The 23,646-nt window shown below is 33.1% G+C and overlaps 1 protein-coding gene across 6 annotated transcripts in view; it reads left to right on the top strand.

The window, feature by feature from the left end:
• The first annotated feature begins 2,013 nt into the window (after positions 1 to 2,013).
• The window catches only part of GRIA4 (glutamate ionotropic receptor AMPA type subunit 4), a 516,976-nt gene continuing 495,343 nt past the window's right edge, over positions 2,014 to 23,646 (top strand). For 4 of the 6 annotated variants that reach the window (XM_074216582.1, XM_074216585.1, XM_074216586.1 and 1 more), the window contains exons 1-3: positions 2,315 to 2,423; positions 2,990 to 3,159; positions 4,431 to 4,589. In XM_074216582.1, the coding sequence (XP_074072683.1) occupies positions 3,072 to 3,159; positions 4,431 to 4,589 (247 nt within the window). In that variant the 5' untranslated portion in view covers positions 2,315 to 2,423; positions 2,990 to 3,071. Of the gene's footprint in view, positions 2,204 to 2,314; positions 2,424 to 2,686; positions 3,160 to 4,430; positions 4,590 to 23,646 lie in introns of those variants that run through there. The other 2 variants (XM_074216584.1, XM_074216583.1) reach the window with 2 other exon arrangements.

Below are 23,646 nucleotides of genomic sequence, written 5' to 3' on the forward strand. Positions count from 1 at the left end.
CAAATAAATATTTATCAAACACCTATTTCATGAAACCAAGTGATGCAACTACAAAAACAAAAGTCTCTGCCCACAAAGTTTTCATTTTATTAAACTAATTGACAGTAATAACATTTGAGTCACAAAGGCAGTATTGTGTGGATGAGGTTATTGTAGTCAGATGGACTCCTAAACTTATGTCATTGATGACATTGAAAGTTGCCATTGCTGAGTAAGCAAAAGGAGGGAGGAAATCAATAAACATATAAATGTTTTTAAAAATTGTTAAAAGAGTGTTCCAGAAAGGTGTAACTTTTGTATAGAGTTTAGCCCAATGCCTGAAACAATGATGATCAACTGATTATAGGAATTGTACTTTGGTTTTTTTTTTACCTTAAATCCAACTTAAGTACCTTCTGTGTTTATTGTACTGTTTTGTTATGAGAGAAAACTAGATGCTATTATTTACACTCCTTGAATAAATGGCAAGGAATAATAAAATCTCAAACCTTACTTCACTGATAGAATTGAACTTCAAAAACTAAAATTACAAATCTATGATTTGTATAATTTAGTGTTTCTCAATTAGGTTATTGTCACAGTCACTGACTGTTAAGCAATTTTGGGGGAGGGGATGAGTGTGACAGAAAAATATAAAAACAACCAAAAATTAGTGTTTTAAAGACTACAATTCAGAATTGAGGCAACATCTTAAAAAAAAGAGAAATACTGAATTGTAAAAACTATAATGAATATAAATGCTTATTAAAATCTACAGGCAAATGAAAGTATTTTGAAAATATAGTTATGAAGAAACATTTAATTAAAGGTACTTTTTCAATAATATCTACCAAGTCTGAAAGACTTGCATTACAAACTGTTATTCTCATTAATTTCATAAAAATATCTAAATAATTACTTATATTTTAGAAATATATCTTACTATAGTATGCTCTCCTGAGAACTGGAACAGAAGCAGGGTAAGCAAGCCATTTTTATTTCTATCTGGTCATAACCAAGGCAATATTGCCTGTAAAATCACTGAATGAATCTAATAACTGTATGATTTTCCTGCTTTAAAGGAATTAGAAATCTGAGTCCAGGAAGCAGATTAGAGATCAATTACAACCCATACTGACACCAGAATTCTGGGGTACCACATTCACTGGCTTGCCGTGTATCCTCCAAGTTTGATCACCTGCAGCCAAGTGTAATGGAAGGTTTCAAAGAGGAATTAAGTCTATCTGAAACTTTCCAGGAAAATACTTTGCTTTTTAGCCTGTCAAAGTATTCAATGTCTTCATCTATGGGGTGCTGAAAGTATTCCTACTATCCCTTTTGTGGCTAATGACGTGTGGGGGGGCAGTTAAGGGTATGTCAGAGGTGGCATCAAGCGGGTAAGACTCTGGACTGAGTCCTCTTGTCTCCGCTTGTACCCATCGCCCCAACTTCTGAATATCTTGAATACTTTCAGTTGCCATCAAAAGCCCATTTCACTGGGGTTGCCCCTAGTTCTTGCAGTCCGAGGAGAGAGAGAATAACAATGCCAGAGATAATGGAGGGGAAAATGAATAAAAAGTAAAGCCGAGTGGAAAGGAGCTGTCCTCTTGCGATATTTGATAGCACTCACTAACTGCTCCGTCTCAATGGATTCAGAAATTTTAACTACTGTCTTATCTGCGCTCCCTTTGCCCTTTCTCCACTAAGCTTAACTTCGCCCCTTTCTTAAATGAAACTTCTTTCCTCTTCCCCTGCAGGAATTCTCAACTTTTTCGGAGACCCTTCCCTTCTACGCGTTCCGTTAGCCTTCCTTCTCTCCATTCTTCTCCCTTTCCCTCTCAACTTTGGCTGACCTGGCTTTGGCCCCCAGTCTTCTCACCCTCTTTATTTCCCCAGGCTCCGCATCTCACTCATCTCTGTCTTGGGTTTTCTAGCTTCACCGACTGCTTGTTGGAGAGAAATCTTTGCTGCAGCAGGACCGAGGTCCACTGCGCGTTGTGCTGCCGCCGCCGCCGCCACTGCTGCTGCTGAGTCCAAGGGGAGGACTTGGCAAGAAAAGGGAAGGGCGAGAGGACGAGGTCGAGGGCTGGAGAGGGACCGTTAGTCCTGTCTTCGAGGCTGCCAAGATGCAGCCGAAGGCTCAGGGGGACAGTATGGGGGAGGTCTTAGCCTCCCCCACTCCTTAATCTGGGCTGGTCGACCTTGCGGGCAAGCCTATTTCCGAGTAAGCACCGCTGAGAAGCACTGGGGACCGGGAAGGAGAGGGAGGAGGGAGACGAACCCAAGTGGGGCGCAGAGGGGGTGGGGTGGGGAGATTCCTCGCGCTCCTCGGGCTGCGGGTTTGCTGTGGAAGAAGCGAGGAGCGGAGTGAGTGCTCGGGGGAGAAGCGAAGCCCAGGCTCCAGGCTGAAAGGGGGACAAGCGAATGAAGACTGGGGCGCTCTGGTGAGTGAGGGGGACAAAACTGGGTGGTGGAGCCCGGCTTGCAGACCGGCTTTTACACTTGAGGTGTGAGTGGGAAAGGATGGAGATGGTCTGGGTTCCTGAGGACTAGGGGGACGTGTGTGTGTGTGTGTGTGTGTGTGTGTGTGTGTGTGTGTGTGTGTGTCTGTGTCTGTGTCTGTGTGTCTGTGTGTGTGTCTGTGTCTCTGTGTGTGTGTGTTCCTGCGCGCGCGCGCGTGTGGTGCGAGCGTGTGCGGTAGCTGCGCCTGTGTCTGTGTGTATGTGAGAGAGTGAGAGGAGGAGAGCGGGAGTGAGAGAGGGGAAAGAAAGATATAGCGCATGTCTCATCTCTCAGTGCAGCCACTAGACGCTCCCACAACCACCTAACTCCTCCACCATCTTTTGCATGTGCAACATATACGGCCGGACAGAAAACCTCTTCAGGGCGATGGAGACTGCGGGAAAAATCCGGCAACTCAGGATGGATTGCTAAGGGAAGGGGGGGGAACAGTTACCTCTCTTCGTCCGTTTTTTTTTATTTTTTCCCCTTCTGTGTGGTTTGTTTTTAGCGCCATCCTCCTCAATGCCTCTCTGAGCAGCATCTGAAAAGAGAGTGAGAGAGAGCGCGCCAGAGAGAGAGGAAAAAAGAAGATGAGGATTATTTGCAGACAGCTTGTCTTGTTATTTTCTGGATTTTGGGGACTAGCAATGGGAGCTTTTCCAAGCAGCGTTCAAATAGGTAAGTCTTGCACTGCCTCTCTCTATGCATCTCTCTAGGCAACGGGTTGATATCCGAAAGTGACTTAAATGAGTTACAGATACCGGATTCAGGAAAGCCTTGGGATAGCTCGCTCCACACTTTCTTTTCCTATTATTCCTCCCTAGCCTCTCCCTGAAAAAATAAAGCTTTGATGAAGATTGAAATTGAAACTCATCAGTTGCAACTCATTTTCTCCTCACCCCCACTCCTATCCCCCCTTATCCCTCTATTCCCACCTTCTGCTAAAGTCACTTAGGAATGATTAGAATAAGTTGGAAAAGACCTTTGTGAGATTTCCTTTAATGCTATTTAGTTTTTTTTCCCTCATCTTTCTCTTTGGTCTTAGGGTTGGAGGGGTATCGAGTTGGTTAAAAACCTGCTTTTCCCTACGCTGGACGCTGCAGTAGCTCGTTTGCCATTACAGAAAAGAACAGTGTGAGGAAAAGAGCTTGTCCTCCCACCCTCTTTCAGCTTTATCTTGCTACAGATTCACTGGTTCCAAAGTTAGATTCTCCTATCCACCACCCCCTTCTTTTTTTCCTTTTCTCTTCTTTAGCCTCCCCCAATCCTGTTTTCCCATCTCTGATTCTAGCGACCCTCTCCCATCCTTGTTTCCTCTTGTTATTCTCTCTTCCTGTCTTTTAATGGGACGCAGCTATTGAATTTCTTCCAGCTAAGCTCAGCCCCACCACTGCATCATTTGTCGTGGACTGTGTAAAAAGAGGTAGCTAATTAAACTGAGTCCATGGGCTTCAGAGAACCAACTTCATTTCTTCCCTCCCTTTTCTCTCTTCCTCACTGTGTCAACATAACCCTCCATGTCTTGTGTGTGTGTGTGTGTGTGTGTGTGTGTGTGTGTGTGTGTTTATGGGAGCCCTTTTTTTCATTAATCTGCATGCTACTTAGTCTAAGAAAGCATGATGCTCTAACTAGCTGATGAAACAGTGTTCTGGGAATCATGGGGAGGGAAGGAGACAGAGAAAGGGAAACACTAAATGGTCTCAGAGGTCATGGTGGTCATGACAAATTGGGACAGCAAAATATGAGAAGCTCCCAAAGCTGAAATACAAAGCAAGTTGAGGAGGGACAAAAGGCAGGCACTCAAGATAGTAGTAAGGATGAAAAAAAAGACAGATACCTAAATTTAATCACTACTTACCAATGGGTAGCTTTGCTTGTGTTAGGTATGGTATTTTAAAATGAGAAAAAAATTCAGCATGCATTTCATGCTGTGTTTTGTTTTTTAATAGGTGGCCTATTCATCAGAAACACAGATCAGGAATATACTGCTTTTCGATTAGCAATCTTTCTTCATAACACCAGCCCCAATGCATCGGAGGCACCTTTTAATTTGGTTCCTCATGTGGACAACATTGAAACAGCCAACAGCTTCGCTGTAACAAATGCCTGTAAGTAAATATGCACTCAAGAAGTTATAAGTAAATTAGAATAATACTAAAATGAGACGAGAGAGAGGGAGAGAGAGAGAGAGAGAGAGAGAGAGAGAGAGAGAGAGAGAGAGAGAGAGAAGTACATACTGGAACTACATAACCAAAGGCTTAAAAACCTGGTTTAACTCCTAATGTCATAAGCTAGTATATATTCTTGTTGACTATAAGGGTGAATCTGCTTCTTATCATTTCACTGTTATTATTATAAGTTAGATGATCTGTATTTTAATAGGGTGAATTTTGTAAGTATATATATATATATTTGATTTTTTGCCAGTTTGGTTCTTTCTCTCTGCTTCTTGACTGAGTAAAAATCTCTGCTATTTAACAATGACATGTTGTATGAAACTAGTGAGGCAAGATAAAGGTTCTATTAGTGAGAAAAGAAAAAGGAAAGCAGTGATGTGGAGGATATATATTTGAGTAGGTTGACTCTGCAGTTGATCTGGTGATGTCACTTGAGGCTGTCCGGCTCTTATATTCTGGGTTGTAAATGTCTCTTACTATCAGGCAATGCATACATCCTGTGAATGTCTCCATGTCTCCATGAATCCATACATTGGTGCCAATTCAAGTTAGGATCTGATCTGCTTGAATTCACAAACCAACCCAAGTGAAACTATCATCCCACAGAATGATATTAAAATATTTGGTGACTTCACCAAATGCCATGATGGAACTATTGAGTGTTTTAAAAGTATAGTTTCATTCTTAATTAATAAAATATAGTAAGAATAAATTGTAATATACTTAAGTTAAATGTCAAATATGAATTTATAACATCACTTTCAGCATTAAATATAACATTCATTGAATTTCATGCAAGATAGAAGGTAACTTTAGATGCTAATTTATTAGATTAAAAATAGATTAATTCTTTTGCACAATAGTCTTATTTTGTAATAAATATGCATTGTTCTTAAAGATTACATATTCTAATATGCATGTTAACAAATATGCTTGACATCATAAAGAATTCAACTCGAATTTTAAGTAATTCATTTTATATAATATTTCAATTTGTGTGATCATTTCTTTGCATTTAAAATACTTCTCTAAAAGCAGAAATCAAACTGAAAGTTTTGTGGGGATATTTACAAAATATTTATACCACTGGTGCTTTTAAGATTTACACACATTTTAAATGTGTTCAGAATTTACCTTGAACTCATCTATTTGGTGACTTTTGCTAAACTGCCTTCATGTAATCATGAAATTTTGTTTAATTCTGGAACTTTGCTTTCTTAGGAGCTTGCAATATTTGATTTTTTAGTACCCTGAGACATCTCTCTTAATTTGCAGCAATGTGATATTTCCCATGACTCCTTACTCCTTGCTAAGCAGTTTATTAATTATACTTTGTGATGATATCACTATAAAAGTGAAGGGACTATGTGTTTAAAAACTTAAAAAAATATATCTCAAATGAAAACTAGACAGTTATACTTTTTGGATGATTTTTTCTGTTAATATTATTCATTAGTGTGTTACTGAAACAAAGTTTTAAAGGGAAAGACTATACTGAAAATAATTCTAATTATAAACATTTAATTCATTATTTTCTTTGAATATAAGCAGTTTGATAAAAATTTTTATAGTCTGTCTTAAAATTGTAATCTTTCAGTATCAAAATATGATGCCTAGCAAAAAAAGACTTCAAAATATGATTTGAAAGGTTTTTTCTAAGAACTGCTAAATATTTTAACATTGTGAGAATTCAAATTCATCAGTACAATGACTTTTACACTATTGCTTCCTAACATGTAAAATATAAAGTTCTAAACTTATCCTTCCCTATGTCATTTTCTGATTAGGTTTCATTTGGGCTATTTTCTCAAGTTATATATTTCTTATGCTGTATAAACTTTAAAAAGTAGAAGTGTAAAAGTTGTATATTAGTCAATATTTTATCTGGCCATTGCCATTTATTATCCTTATAGCATAGGTGAGTATTCAGAAGTATCATATAAATATTAAAAATTATAAGGGATATGGTTTGACATATTTGTAAGTCTCATCAATTTGTGATTATCAGAGATGAATAAGTATAGTATATTATATAGAAAACATTGTGTAATTTGAATTTCTTAACACCTGATTAAGAAATCATTCAAATACTATATATTACAATCTCTTATTTTGGTGAAAGAAAAGTCTAATAGATTGAAGTGTTATTATTCTATTATTTTCTTACAGCATATGAATAACTTTTGTATATTTTATATGAATGTTGAAGAAATATTTGATAGTAGAAATATGAACAAATTCCTTAATAAAATATAAGTAAATTGAGTGACAAATGAACATATTGACCATCCTTAAACTTCATCTAAGCAGAATTTTGTAAAAATCAATGGTCAGATCGCTTGAGGTTACCAATATCCATGTGATTTTAATTTGCTGGGTTGACTGACCAAATGCACAGATGTATGTGATTTTCCAACCTAATTAAAAATAAATAGTAAGCAATAATTATATAGCAACCTCATATATCAAGCTCTATGCCTTTGGGTAAAACAGAGTAAAAAACATGACTTGAAGGAGTACTTGGTATAATTCTCTTGGAACACACATTCCTCAGAATGATAGCCCATAGATCTTCAAACTAAAAGAACTAAGATGAATATTCATGTCAGGTCAAACATAATGACCTAGGACGTGATCAGTTAGCTTTATTTCCATTACCATTTCACTGCAGAGGTTACTTGTAAAACTGCTGCGTCTTGTCTGCCTGTGTATTAGAGTCTTTAGACAAGATTGTTTTTTTTTTTTTTTAATGAGTATTAGAATGCAAAAGCAGGTAAAGTGGAAGATATTTTGTCAAAAGTAGGCTTCTCTTAAACAGAAAACATTTAATATTTCTTTTGTGTTGTGGTCAGGTTAATGATCTCTCTAGGAATACTTTGAGAATTATATGCCATTCTATTAATCCAATTTATATACTGGAACTTAACTCAATTGCTTCCAACTCAGCATGTTTTTATAAAGCCTGAATTCCTGAGAAAAAGCGCATTTTAGCACATAGATTTTTTTAATAGTTCAATAACATTGACCTGATTTGTGTCAGTTGTAATTATCTTTTACCTTGACCACAATTTTGTCTTTTCTTTTTCTTAAAACTACTAATATCTTTAAAAAAAATCAGTTTTATAAAACATGAAATCAAATTATTTTAAAAACAAAGTTGATATAAAATAGAGATCTAATAAAATAGAAATGAAGTTTAATATGAGTCAGCACTAGGTGTGCTTAAACACTTTTACTTGTGATTAAAGATATTTCTTTGACATGATATTACTCTGAGATTGGATAGGGTAAAACTAAATAATTTTTGTTTTGGTTGCATATGAAATACTTAGTGTTATAAGACTTTTCAAGAATTTTCTCCTAAATTACTATAATGAATATGCTGATTTTATTTCATATATCTTTTGGGAAACATTTGAAGCAACTGCCTTTACTAGACTCTTTTTGCTAATGTATTTTCATTAAGTGAATTAATACAGAGCTTTTGTATGTTTTTATGGAGGCTAATATTAAACTACAGCAGGCATGATACCTACAATACCAAATTACTTTGGTCAGCTGGTTTTCTAATGGATGAAAATCTTTTCTTTTTTAGATCTTTATGATGTCAGTTCAACTACTTCATGTATAATTTTAATTTCTTTTAAAAAATAAAAACAAACATTATTTAACAAGGCAGCTATATGTTCATTTGACTTCATAAGAAACTTTAGATCTTAAATAGCTCTTTAATATGTCCTCTAAGGAACAATATCAAGTAAGTATTAACAACTGACAAAATATTTCGAAATTGTTTCATGACAAGTCAATGAAGTATTTTAATGCCAGCTTCATTAAAACTTTTAGGTTGGTCTTCTTATTTTAACTTATCTCTTTCTATGCCCTTTGTAAAATTGACATTTTTTTAAATTCCCCTTTCTTCTTAAATTTTTCAATTCACTATTCACAAAAGATTCTCAATTGCTTGTTCTGAAGGACCACAAATTAAATAGATATAGTAGAAGAAATCTGGAGTTCCTTTGTAGAGTTACATAAGTGAGTAAATATATTTATATAAAAGAATTCACTTTGTCATCATATCCAAAGAGCCTGTTACTTATTAAAAAAACACTTCTGATTTGAATTCCATGCCAATTTATGTTAAGTAGGACACCACAAATTTCAGATTTTTGATTTATAGAGCTTACTTGGAACTTTAGTAACCACTCAGTATACAAATGGAGTTGAATTAGACATCCTTATGTATAATAGGTTTTTAGTGGCCACAGAAATCATTAATAGGAAATTTTCCCACATTTATTAATTCTCTTAAGAAATCACTGTTTCTATACATGTCTGGTATTTTGTTATATAGAGTCTTGTGAAAGACAACCTAAATTGAATATAATAATTTTCCATAGTTTTCATTTGCTGAATCTTCTATGTAATGATTTTAGAAGACAATTTAACCCTTAATATGCTTTTATAAATACATCATTCTTTAATGGAACTCATCCTCCAGAAATTCTACCAGATAATTTTTTGTGTATTAGTCAACAATTTTGTTAATCCAGTGTAAAAATGTTTATATAATTTACTAATCATTGACTCTGCTTTACCCTTTCCTAGGCATAAATGATTTTGTCTCATATAAGTGTTCTATTTCAATCTAAATATTATTTTAAAAAATTTGATATCTGCATCTCTGAACATGTTAGTAATGTATTTTACATGAGGCATAAAAACAGTAATAATTCCTTAGTTTATTTTTTACATGATAGCTACACTATTGTACTTATGATTTTAAAAAAGATAATTGCTTCATGGTAAAGATCTAAGTTTAAAAGTATCTTTATTTTGTTTTATAATAAACAGCTTGAAAAATAGCATGGGAATTCACATTTACCAGTTTGAAGCTAAAAGCAATAACTTGGATTTTTGCTTATTTTCAGGTAAAAAAATAAAGCTTTCCTATAACTAGTAATAGTTTTCTTTAGAGTGAACTGACAGGGTTTTGTTGGCTTGAAATAATGTGCTAAATCCAAGAATAGCTTTTACTTTATTGGAGTGATTAAACTAAGGCCCCCTAGAGCATTATTATAAGAAACAAATCATGTCATGTCTCTTTGTAAGATTAGTAACAAAAATTCAGTTTCTGCTACAAAAACTGCTACAGAAATTCTTGAGAAGTTTACAGAATTATCTCTTTCTGATAATTATACAAGAGACTGAAATTGAACCAATGTGCTTCAACAGTTGTCATAACTATAGGCTGCATATCTGTTAGAAAAGTTCCTTGATTTCAATTTTTGTATTTGAATTCTTACAAGTTTTTAGTCCTCCTAAGGAAAAAGGAAATTCTCATTTAAAGCTCTTTGCAATCTGATTTCAAACTACTTTTCACATATCCACTCTTTATCATCTTCACATTTAGGTCAGATTGGCCTACTGACTGTTCCTCAAACCTCTGCATTTTATTTCCCATCTGATGTGAATAAAATATACCTAACCCACCTCTTAGAATCTTTAGCTTCATAAATATCTCAGTTCCTGTACAACTTTTCATATGAAAGTTTTCTGAGCTTCAATACTTTCTAGGTTGTTAATGCTCTCTCCCTTTTCATATTATCGTTTATGTACTTATCTGTTTAAATATTGTATTCTTCAGCAAAGTAGAATATTGCAAGGGCAGGGACAATATTTTTCTTTGTATATCAACCATCATCAGAGTCTTATACATACAAACTGTGTATTGGATTGCTCCCAGATTGTGTATTATCTTGTTCTACTCTGGGCTATTTCATAGTTTATAAGCACACAAATATGTGAATATATACTGACATATATATGTCTATATATTCACATATGTGTGCTCAACTTTAAGAAACACTAATCACATTGAAATTGCATCAAAAACATAGCATTAAAAAACTTAAAATGATTATGAAGACAATTTGAATAGACAAGAAGAAGAAAGTAAGCCATCTATCTGTATTATTTTGAAGAAAATACTGCATGACATATCTAGGAAACCTTTTCATACATTATGTGCCAATAAATAATTTAGACAAGATTGGATCCATTTTAGGAACTAAATTATAAGGTTAAATTCATATTCATATTTTCTACTTATATATGTAAAATATTTTTACATAACTTTTAAGTGTTTTTTTCTAAAGTGCATTGTATATTTTGGTCTGCATTGTGGTCTTGAGAAAAAAATGAGTTTGAACCTCAGGAAAAAGTTTGCACCTTTTATTGATATCATATAGATTTTACCAGCACATTAAACTTTTATGTATTGCCTTGACATAATGTAACATATTGTTGTTCCATTTTCAGGGAAACATCTAATTTTAAGTCAAGCTATAACAGAATTTAGAAGGGAAAACTAGTTTGGTAGTTTTCAATGCACATATCTTTGTCATTTCAAATGTATTTCATGTTTTTTCTGACATCCTCTTTGGTTACTGTGTTCAAAACTTCTCATTCTCATCACCTTCATATTCCCATAATGATTCCTATATTGACTATCTCCATTTCTTTATCACGCATTTATTGCTTAATCCTATGTCATATGACTTCCACATTCTAATGATATTGCCTTAATGAAGTTCATCATTGACCTTCTAATTAGTTAATCCAAAAATCTTTTCTCAGTTCTATGTCTGCTTGACTTGTTTGCCATATTGGACACAAATATGCACTTCCTCTTTTCTTCAACCTTGGTCATCAGGGCTTTCCACTCTCCTCCTCTTTTATAGAATCTCAGAATAAGAACATACTATAGAAACTAACAAATCCATCAAATATATATCAATATATATCAATATATCTATATATCTATATCTATCTATCTATCTATCTATCTATCTATCTATCTATCTATACCAACAACATAACAATGAAAGGTCATCTAGCCTTTAAATACTTCAAATTTTATGTATTTCTAATTAGCAGGAATTGTTTGTCTTAAACATTTGTCTCTTTGTAACTTCCATCTATTCTTATTTTCTCTTGAGTTGAAATGACTAAATCTAATCCCAGTCCTTTCAACATATTTTGAGCCATTATTTTCTGTAACTGTTACCTTCTTCTTTCTTTCTTTATTGAATATTATGTTTATTTTTTCCAAATATATGGAATAGTAGCTTTCAACAAACATTTTTGCAAGGTTTTCAGCTTTGCATTTTTTTGTACTGCCACCCTCCCTGCCCAGCTCCCCTGACAAAAAATAATCTAATATAAGCTAGTCATGTTTAACCATGCTAAGGATATGTCTATTTTAATCATGCTGTTAAAGAAAAATCAAATTCTAATAGAAAAAAATATTAGAGAGAAAAAAGAAATAATACATTAAAAAAATTGAAATTTATTGAAAATTTATTTCTTCTTTTTTCTTAACCCTAAATGTGATTGTTCAAAAAATCCCATCCTCTTCTTTCTAGATTCCCACTCCCTTTGATTTGTCATTCATGTAGGTGACTTCAGAAACAGTGTCTCTAGCTATAACCTCTGTCCCAAAATTCTCTAGCCTATTGAAATCCTGATTCAGAATTTGTTATCCATGATATTAGCTATCCCTTACAAATTTTGTATTATAAATATTGTATATCAGGTTTCACTCACATCATTGAAAAATATATTGAATAGCTGAAAGTCAGTACTTAATAAATTACTACTTTAAAGTTGTTGCTGCTGTTGTTGAGGAATCTTTATGAATTGACAGTATCTTCTTTGTGCTTTCATTTGGGGCATTCTTGGCAAAGATACTGAAATGGTTTGTCATTTCCTTCTCTAGTCCATTATCTACACTAGGGAACTCTCTCTAGTATACATACATATATATATATATATATATATATATATATATATATATATATATATATATATATATACGTGTGTGTGTGTGTGTGTATGGCCAATTTTATTTTTTGTCTGCATTCACTCAAAATGGTGCCATGGTCTAAAACTAAATCATCTTTGCTTTATATAGCACATTCCTTTGATATGTCATTCTAGATCACTCGCCTTGAAGCAAATGAGGTTACTTTCATTTTGATGAAGATAATTTTGACTGGGCAGCTAAGTGGTGCAGAAGATAGAGAACCAGTCTAGAGTCAGAAAGACACAACTTCAAATATACTACCTGTGTGATCTTGGGCAAATCACTTAAACATGTTTGCTTCAATTTCCTCATCTATAAAAAAGATCTGTTGAAGAAAATGTTGAACCATTCTGACATCTTTACTAAGAAAATCCCCAATGAGGTCACAAAGAATTGGACATAACTGAAACAACTGAAGAACACAACAGATTTTGGCTCTTATAATCTCTTTCTCTATAAAATATATACTCCTTACAACTAGGGACTGTGGTTTTTGTCTCTATATGCCTAGTGCCTATACTAATGTCATACACATAAGAGACACTGAAAAAATATTTACTAAATTGAATTGAAGCCCAAACCATCTTACTAGCATATGTTCTAGAATTTTTCCAGAGATAAAAGTCAAACTCTTTGGACTATAGTTTAAAGATTACAATTGTGACTTTTTAAAATACCAAGATAATATTTGAGCAACAAGGATATCATTCAAAAAAAGCCAGATGACTAAAATTCATTGAGGGGACATGGATAGTGACAGGATCTAGTTCTGTGCTTTCATTTATATAGGGAAACTCAGGTGAAGAAATTTTCTTTATAAAAATAGGTTGGCACCTTCTCTGAAACTTAATTTTAAAGAGTGCCTAGAGCATTTAAATATTAAGTGACTTAGGTATATTTTCATAAGATCACCGTACTTATGGATTCTAAGTCTTTAAGACTAGTCTTTGATTTAAGATTCATGTATCATTTCTACTTCAACAACTATTTTGCCTTTATCGATCAGAATTACATTCAAAATAATGGGAGAGCAAAATTAATTTTCTTTTTAAAAAATGAATTTGTCATTAAGGTAGCTCAAAATATTATTTGCCCTTTTTTGAGCAAAAAGATAACTCAAGATATAGATGGAATAATTGAAATTCTCTTCAATTATTTTGCCACATTTCTTTACCAGATTTTTCAGGACTCCTCAACTATTTAATTCTATTGGTTTAATGATCTATAGTCTATATCTATGCAATATTATTTCAATTTTTTCCCATTGATTCTCAACCAAATGCTTTACATTATTAGTCATCACTCTAGGTTCTGAATTTCCATGAGATAATATGATGTTACCTAAGACATAGGAAAATCATGTTGTCAACTCATTGGAGAAAGACTACAACTAGAAAATATATATTGTAGCAATTTTTTCAGAAAATAGTTATATTTTAAATAAAATCCTAGGGGTGCTGATTTTTTATTATAATATTTTGAAGAATTTTTTGAATTTGTGACTTGGTGTCATAATTTGAGTACTTGCATCATCAGAACAATGCTAAAGAAAATCAAATATTATAGCAGAGCTAATTGAATCAATAATATTTGTCTTAATAGGCACTTCATATGTCTATAGTAAAATAATAATTCTGTTCATAATGCTGACTCTGAATACTGAGTTCTTAAAATTTTCTGTAGTGCTTCCTCAATTATCAAAGGGAGTATAATATTAATTTTATATATATATATATATATATATATATCACATTTTAATTCTTTGAAAAGTACTAATTCAGATATGACAATGGTGTTCATTGCCACAGAATTGGAATTCTATCTGCAAAACACATTTTGAAACTAAGTCTTCAATTAGGATACCTACCACCAGATGGAACTGCAGACAAGTTTCCTTAAATAGCCTAGCAGTTAAGCTATACATTCTGTGGGCTTTATTGAAGAGGTCAGAGATCACTCCTTTGTATTATTTAAAAACAATAGTATTTAGCTAATTAAATGAATAACAAATGAACAAAACCCAAAATATACTTAGAAGGAAATTCAAAACAGTACAATTCTAGATACAGATTACACTTTCCTCATTAACCAAAAATTGTCAATTGTTCTTTAATTCAAGCAATACTCTTTATCCAAGTGGCAATAAAATATATGTGATAAAATAAAGTTTTAGAATGTTACTTATATCTTGCAAGGTAGAAGTTGAATATAAGACATTAGGACAATATTATCACTAAAGAATAACATAACTATAGAAGTCAAGCTAGTCATGTCAATAGAACTAGAAGTGCAAAAGACTTTTACATTATTAGGTACATTAGATGTTAAATTATCCTAGAATCAACCAATAGCTTTCAGGGATTAAGAGAACCTTGCATTATCATCACAGAAAAATTCACTAGGTTATAAAGTAAAAGCCCTGTTAGATATGATTAGATAAGATTAAATTAGATATTTAGAAAGATTTCTCTCAGTGTGGGTGTTATATTAGTGTTCTATGTTTGTGGTGAGAAATTTCAGATCAGTGAAAGTACTACACAGTTTTCTAAATATTGTACAAGCGATCTTTCATTCAATTTTGGGCTGCAATATGTACTCAAAATAGAGCTACTAACATGTCACCTAAATGGGTTACCTGTCAAACTGCACATTAACATAAGAGCAGTTTACATTTATCATTCATTTTATCACAGTTTCTTCTGTGGATTATTAGAGTGATAGCTTATAAATGACTACACGTTTTAATGATACATAAACAACTTTTACCAGATTATTTGCTGCTGAGGGGAGGGGGTATGAGAAGGGAGGGTGGTAGAAAATTATGTAACATAAATATGCAAGTAGATGACTATTGAAAAAATTTTCATAACATGTAAATAATAACATAAAATAAACTATCAATCAGTTTTTATTGAATAAACTTGCAGTATTCTAGGGCTTAAATCAATGCTATAATTTCATCTATGACTAGGAGATCTTGTAGAAATTTGCTATTGATAGGGAATTATTCTTTTATTTGAACTATTTAAGAAATCTCCCCTGACTCAGATGAATACTTATCTATCTCCCTGAAGTTTTTATTGTCTATTATTGTCTTTTTAATGGATTCAATTGTATTAAAATTTTAAAAATCTATCAAGTATATAATTTCCGTTTTATTGTTGTTATTTTTATCCCCTTTAAATAATCTCTACACTTTTAGTGATATGAATGCTATTAAAACTAAATATTTCTGTACTTCAGATCAGAAGCTTTTTAATAGATTGATAATTTAAGTGTTTTAGTTCTTTATCAACTAGATAGGGCCTTCTTCAAAAATACTAAATTTTAAATAACATTTTGTTTAAAAAACTTTAGATATTGTTTTCTAAATGCTTATGTACAATTGGTTTTGAACTATTTATAATACCTCCATGATGCAAATACTAATAGTCTTCACTGGGACCTAAAACCTGTTTTATTTTTTAGAGATAACTTGTTTTAGGCTAGCATAGTAAGATGTGTGACACCATGAACCAGTTGACTTTTTACTTTTGACATCCAGAACTATGCCTTGAAAATGTCCTTGCAATAAATGCTTTCTGAATGTTTCAAGTGTACCTCTTTAACTTTTTTCTTGTGTTAATTATATTTTTCTTATGTGACTCATGCAATATATGGAGCACTGATGATAGATTGAAAATAACACTGGATTTTCAATTCAAAGGACCTAGATATAAGCCCCCATGGTGGCACAATGTTCTATCTCCCTCCCTTCCCACCATATTTTCTAATGAGGTGACTTTAGGTAAATTAATTAATTTGCTAGTTGTGTGACACTGATCAAATTACTTAATCTGTCTTGGTCTCAATATCTTATCTATAAAATGAGGGACTTGAATTCAGTGTCCTCAAAGAGCTCTTGCAGTTCTAAATCTGTAATCTTATAACCTGATGGTTACCATTCCACTTCTCCCCTTTAAACAAATATAAAATATAAACTGATAATTATAATATTTCTTAGCATAACAAAATCAGGAAGGTTCCTAACAATTCAAAAAAGTCCCATTTTCTTCATCCATAAAATGGAAGAAATAGCAATTAAGCTACCTCTCTTACATAATTGTAAGGGTTTTATGACAAAATGAATATTAGCCATATAGAGCTATATAAATGAGAACTATCAATAATTATTACTAGCATTAATAACTGATTATCAAAGATTCACACTGTGAGTTAGCCTGATCTAATTCCCCTATTATTTATTATTGCCAGAATAATTGATGCTCTGTAAAAATTTGAGAGTTTTATTGTTGGAAGACTACATATTTATAGAAATATTGCTCAATTCTAGAACATTAACAGACTAAAACATCATCTTAACTGAAACTTTTATGGCAAAAAGAAAAAAAAATCATCATTTGATACTTAACTTATGAGCATGTGAGGAATTAATTGTCCTGATTCAGATGAAAGACATGAACTATATTACTATATCTATTGATATTTCATACTTTAAAAAAAGGTGTCCAAGATATTTGAATTGGAATTATATTTGAACAACATATGTTCCCAGAATAGGATATCTTTGAGAACATCATAGTTTTAATTATTTAAATTGGCTGCTGAATTACTTGTCCCACACTAGATAAACTCAGTCTTGTGTGCATCTTGAGTTGCCTCTACCTTTTTCCTATTTGAGACTTCTTTCTGTAACTGTTATGAGCCTACTTATTCTATCCTGATGATGCTCAGTGTTAGTGTGATGGTCCTCCTACTTCCATTTACTTATTTGCTCTTCCTCTAACTCACCTGCTTAATGTACCAACCTCTCTCTTGTATTTGGATATGATTATGGCATTCTGCTAAAAAAATCAGTGGTTCCCTATTTCCTCTCAGCTACATTTCAAACATGGTGTGCAAGTTCTTCCACAACTCACATGTTATCACTCCAGTTAATCTCACAAATTCTTTGAAAGGAAGAACTGTTTTGCCCTTTTTCTTTTGAATTTTCCAGGATACAAAGTCCTTAGAACACATAGGAAGTGTTAGTTATATGCTATTGATAATTGCTTAGTTATTTGTTTACTATTAGCAAGAAAGTCAAGCATAACAGATAGAATGCTTTACTTGGAATCAGTGAGACCTAGGTTCAAGTCCTACCCCAAACACTGAGAAACTCTGTGACCCTGGGCAAATCATTTAATATTAATAACAACTAGAATTTATATGGTGTTCTAAATTTGACAAAGCATTTTACAAATATTATCTCAATTTGTTTTCATATAGGTACATTTTATTTTAATTTTACAGAGTATAAAATTGAGGTAGATAGAGGTCAATTAGTAAATATTTATTAAATGCCTACCATGTTCCAGAAGTTGTGCCAAACCAAAGTCACTCTTGCCCCTAGTTGTGCACATATAAGTGTCTAGAGTCAGACTTGAATTCAAATCTTTCACAGATAAAATTTTCTCTCTGCTGACTCATTTCCCTAACCTTTCTTGGTCTCAGTTCGCTACCTGAAAAATAATTTTGGATTTAATGACCTGTCAAGTCTCTTCCTTAATAATAATCATCTTATGCTTTTCCACCCCAACTAAATTGGATTACTACATCCTCCTAGAACATGCTCTGCTCTTTCTTTCCTCTGTAACTTTGTTCATGTTATTTTCCTGCAAGAACTACAATGTTTATACTCCTCCCTTTGAACTTGAACTTTAGCAAAAACTTTAAAAGTGGCTGTGCTATAGAGAGAATTGAGCATGTGTGGGAGAAGTAAAAGATTAAATATGAAATGGCGTTAGCACTCATGAAACTTACAAGCAAATACATTCTAATACTATTGTCACTATTTGGATAATGACATTTTCCTTGAGTTATCTGATATAACGATGTTGTCTATTTGATATTATAAACTCAGGCAAAGTATAATCACCTCTTTGCCTTAGTAGTTAATTTCATGAATCACTGTGGTGATAATCTTATTAGTGATGAGCCACAATGAATTTTGGTAGGCCAATCCTTGGACAACAAGAATATATCACGTTATCAAGCCCATTCCCAATGCATGTCCACCTTGATTTCTGAAGAGTTTGAATTCCATAGGCATAGCTTTTGAGAATCCAGGATCATTTCCTTGCATGATAATTTAACAATAGGATTTTAGTGAAGAAATAAGAAATAGACCCTAAATAAAAGAAGAGAAGCCTTGGATTCATTTTTACTTTTTTTGAATTTTTTCTTTTAGAGATGTAAAATTACGTTATAGCTATGTCTATTCAAGGCACATCTTTGGAATATAGAGATGAAGAAGGAATTAGAGCTGGTGATAAGCTCATGTTAACATTTTAAATGTAAATATAGGAAGAAACAATGTGAATTTTTCAGGTCAGAGGGAAGTTGGACCAATTTATTTCTTACTGTAAGAGGAAATTGTTTTCAAGCTGTTGGTAGCCCTCAGTAGCTGCCGATAGGAACTTTACTATGTCTGTACAAGGACTGTTTTCAAAGTAGCACAGAAAATCCATTAGAGAGCCCATGGGAACCATTGAGTGTACTCTAGAGAATCCCATATGGTGTATGGGCTGGCTTTGCTCCCAGTATGGTGTAGGACTCACCCAGAGCTTGTGGGACTAGACCAACTGAGAATCTTAAAGGCCATGTAAGCAACAACTTGGAAGAGGAGATTTGGGTCTACTGGTGCACTGCTAAGACAATCAACTCTTGATTATCTTCCTGGCTCCTAATCTGCAGAAAATCTGGTTTTCGGGTTTGATAGGATCTGAACTATGCTACTTGATTAGTTCATTTGTTGACATCTCCTCTGAATTAGTACCACCTCTGCTCAATTACTTGTTTTTGTTAACATTTTGTTAACATAAAGCCTGTTTAGTCTTACATTTTATGTGGTCAGGAAGTCATTTGATATATGGACACTTAACCCTTTCTACCAGAGGAAACACAGCAGTCTGAGAGAGTTCTTTTTTTTTCCTAGTATGAAATAAGTTTCAGGGGAGAAAAAGGTGAATTAGACTCATGTCAGAGATTGCTTCATGAATCATGTCTTTACAGCATGATTTCATTATTTTGTTTTGAAATATCAGTCACATATATCTTCAAGTGCAAGTCCATTAGTAATAATAAAAGGTCCCACTTATAGGGTGCATTTAGCTTTATGAATGCAAAACAAATTCAGACATGTATATGTTTATAAATATTTCCCTATCATGAATAAGTATTTTGGGATATCCAGATTTGTTCAACATCACAATAGAGAAAAGTTCAATGAACTATAGAATTGTTTAGGTAAAAGAAATCCTAGTTATTGTCTAGTACATGGTTTTCAATACACACAGTAAAATATCTAAATTGTCTACCAAATGACTCAGCTCTCTGGCATCTTAGTATCACTTGCCCCTCCCTCACAATTCCCTTGTTCTCTTCTAAACAAAAACAAAACCAAAACTAACCTAATAAATATTTTTCCCTCTAAATTTTAGTACATATATTTGATTTGACTTAATTACCACATAATCTTGATTGCCCCTTTTCTAGTTATGACAGTTCCTGGTGCTGGTGCATAATATAAGTGCTTAACTTGTGATTGGGGGGGGCAGCTAGGTGGTGCAGTGGATAAAACACCAGCCCTGGTCAGGAGGACCTGTGTTCAAATCCAACCTCAGACACTTAAGAATTACTCTGTGACCATGGGCAAGTCACTTAACCCCATTGCTTTGAAGAAACCCAAACCCAAAAAACAAGAAAAACAAGTAATTGGTGATTGATATTAATGGCTCAGTGGATCCATTGCCAGCTCTAGAGTCAGGAGGATTTCCCTTCACAACTAAACCAGTCATTTACTAGCTATATAATTCTGTGCAAATCCTTTAACCCTGTTTTCCTCAATTCCTCATTTTTGAAAACCACCTATGAGGTCACAACGAATTGGACCTGACTGAAAAAATAAATGTACAAAACTTGTACTTTGATTGTGTCCTATTAATTTATTCACTTATCAATTCTATCATTCAACAATAAATTATCAACTGCTTATTATATCTGCAAAATGCAGTTATGGCATACTCGATAGAGACATGTCCATTGCGAAAGAAGAGTTGAGTTTGAGTCCCATCCCTGGCACCAATTATCTTTCTGGCACTTAACAAATAATTTAACCTCTCAGTACTCTAGAAATCTATCAAAGACTAAGATGCAAAGAAGATGTCACCCTTCATTAGAAAAAGGAGTTTTCTTGGAGTGCCTCATAGCATTGAAATCAGAGGTATTTTCTCTATCCTTTCCTGATGTAACAAATATGAGTATGGTAGTTAAAAATTGTTTAATAAAGCACATAGAATGCTCTAAGTATATATCTAATTAGTACAAAAATGCAGAATAAAATGAAACTATTATTTCCCATGACCTAGATGTTATATTTCTATCAAAGTCGCCAGGGATTACATTAGCTCTTTTTGTAATACCATGACATTATTGACAGTTAACCCACCAGACACTTTTCAAAATTCAAACGAATTTTGTCCAAGTCTCATCTCTTCTATCTGTATTTTCCCAGTGATTTTTATGCCTAAATCTGGGTTTTACTGGCCCAGTAATTCTAAACTCTTCATATTCATGTTTAATCTCTATCTCCAAATAATCTCTCTGGTTTAAAATCAGAGAATCAGTAAGGCAGCAATAATTTATTAAGGGCTAACTTTGTGAGGAAAATGAAATCAGAACAAGTATAATGACCTGAGAAAATACTGAGGGGTAGATGGAATAGAGTCTCCATAAGAGCAAAAGTATAAGGGTGATGTGAGGTGATATTATAGGAGGATATGTTCAGGTAAGGAAATATCAGTTTCAAAATAGGAAAGTAGTACACTTATGGACAATGATAAGATCTAACGTGTGATCTTATATATAATTGATTGAAACAAAGTGAAGTTGATGTGTTTCAGTAAGGTTTGATTCTTTGTTACCCCATTTTTAGGTTTTCTTAGCAAAACCATTGGTGTGTTCTGTCATTTCCTTCTCCAGTTCATCTTATAGATAAAGAAACTGAGGCAAACTGGGTTAAGTGACTTGTTCAAGCTATCACAGCCAGTGAGTTCCCGAGTCCTGATTGGAACTTTGAAAGATGGATTTTCCTGACTTCAGGTCTGGCATTTTATCCACTGTGCCAACTACCTGTCTAGAAGTAAAGAAGTGAGTCATGGAACTTAAGAAGATTGGGGAATTTAAAAGTTCAGGAGTTTGAGAGAACAAATACCTATATATTAAAGCCCTCAATAAGGGAAGAATTTGCTGGGGGTGGGGAGGAGTGGGGAGGAAGATGCTGGCTGAATTCTGGAAGAAGATGGTGAAAAATCAAGGATTACAGAGCTATCAAAGTTGATTCTGATAGTTTCTGATGACCCTTTCTTCTGTTATGCTGCTATCAATAGAACATTAATTTATAAGCAAATAAATACAACTAAGCATACTCCTTTATTCTCTCACACCTATATCCTAAACTCTTTCTTGGACTCTTGAATTGAAAAGGTGAGCAGTAATCTTATCAAATTAACTGATTACTTCATGGCCATCTCCAAACTATGTCCTTACTCATATATTGCACCTCTCTCCAGCAACTCCACTTTGGATATGCTTCCTGCATTAAAATGTGAAGACTTTAGCTTATTTTTATATTCTAATCACTCAGCATAATGCAATATACAATAATGTTTATTAAATATTTTTATCATTAATTCTTACATTATTTTTCTGATTCATTTTAAACAAGTCCCATTGTTCCTGTCCAAAAAAGTATGCTTCATGTAGAGAGATTATCACCTCTCTATGGAGAGGCCGGAGGGTAACTTCATTGTCATTTCTTTAAAGTCATAATTGATTATTGCTATTCAAAATTTTGAAGTCTTCTTGGATTGAATGTCAGGCTTCCAGTCTAAATTTGGTTGAATTTACTCATTTCACCTTATTTTATAATCAGAACTATGTTCTATCTCCATTCTTCTGTATCTTTTTTCTTCTCATTAAAAAACTCTAAAACCCATTCGTAATAGTTTGTCATCTAGAAAAAAAAAAAAGAATTAGCTCATTACCTCTCCTGATTGAAAACTTTTAAGTTATTTGAGATTTCAGCTTGGTCACTGCTTAATGTTGTTTCATCCTGGTCAAATATACCAAATTCTTCTAATCATTCTTCTTAAAATATGGCTTCAGGACTAACAGGATCATCATCCTTATCACCATCTTTTTGATTACCCATTTATCAATATTCTTCTTAAATTGTGGTTGAAATTGAACATAGTAATGGAGCTGCATAGAATATATGTTGAACAGACTTAGTGAAATGATTTACTTCATAAGAGTTCTCTAAAATCTTCTCCTTTCTCATCTGTGAATTTGTGAGTTTTGAATTATGTGAACAAATATTAATTACTTTATATATTTCTCTTTTATTACATAAATGGTTGGCCTTAGAGTAGAAATGAACTGGGTTCAAATCTTTTCATTAACATATGCTAATTGTGTGAATTTAGACATGTAAATTTTCTATATATTAAAGATCAGTTTTTAATAGGCATTAGTAAAGAGTATGTCCACATAAGAAATTCTCTACACTACGGAAATAGCAGATCTTAATGTTAATATCATTATCTTAAAATAATTTTTATGCTTTTGATCCAAGGTAACATAGAGTTAATATATTTTAAAATAATGAATTTTTATTAATCTCTTTTGCTTTACATCACCTATATATCACTGTATCCTCTGGTCCATCCTTGTCTTTAAGAATTAGAAAAAGAACTAAAAAAAATTCAACAAAACTAATAAACATTGATGAGTCATCTATTATATATGATATTTCAGACAAGATTATCTCTTCCCAATCCTTTTTCAAAAAAGCATAGTCTCATACCTCTTTTTGAGCCTGAGCTTGGTCATTACAATCAGATGCTACTGTTACAATTGTTTTGTTATTTTTTTAATTTAAATTGCTGTTGTCATTCAATGTATTAGTCTTCTGATTCTATTTACATCAATTATGCTGATATCAGTTATTATGTGTTCCCAGAATCTTTCATATTTATATTTATAATTTCCTACTACTTTGCAATATTAATTATATTAATA

Source organism: Macrotis lagotis, chromosome 1 (genome assembly GCF_037893015.1).
Source record: "Macrotis lagotis isolate mMagLag1 chromosome 1, bilby.v1.9.chrom.fasta, whole genome shotgun sequence".
NCBI lineage: Eukaryota > Metazoa > Chordata > Mammalia > Peramelemorphia > Peramelidae > Macrotis > Macrotis lagotis.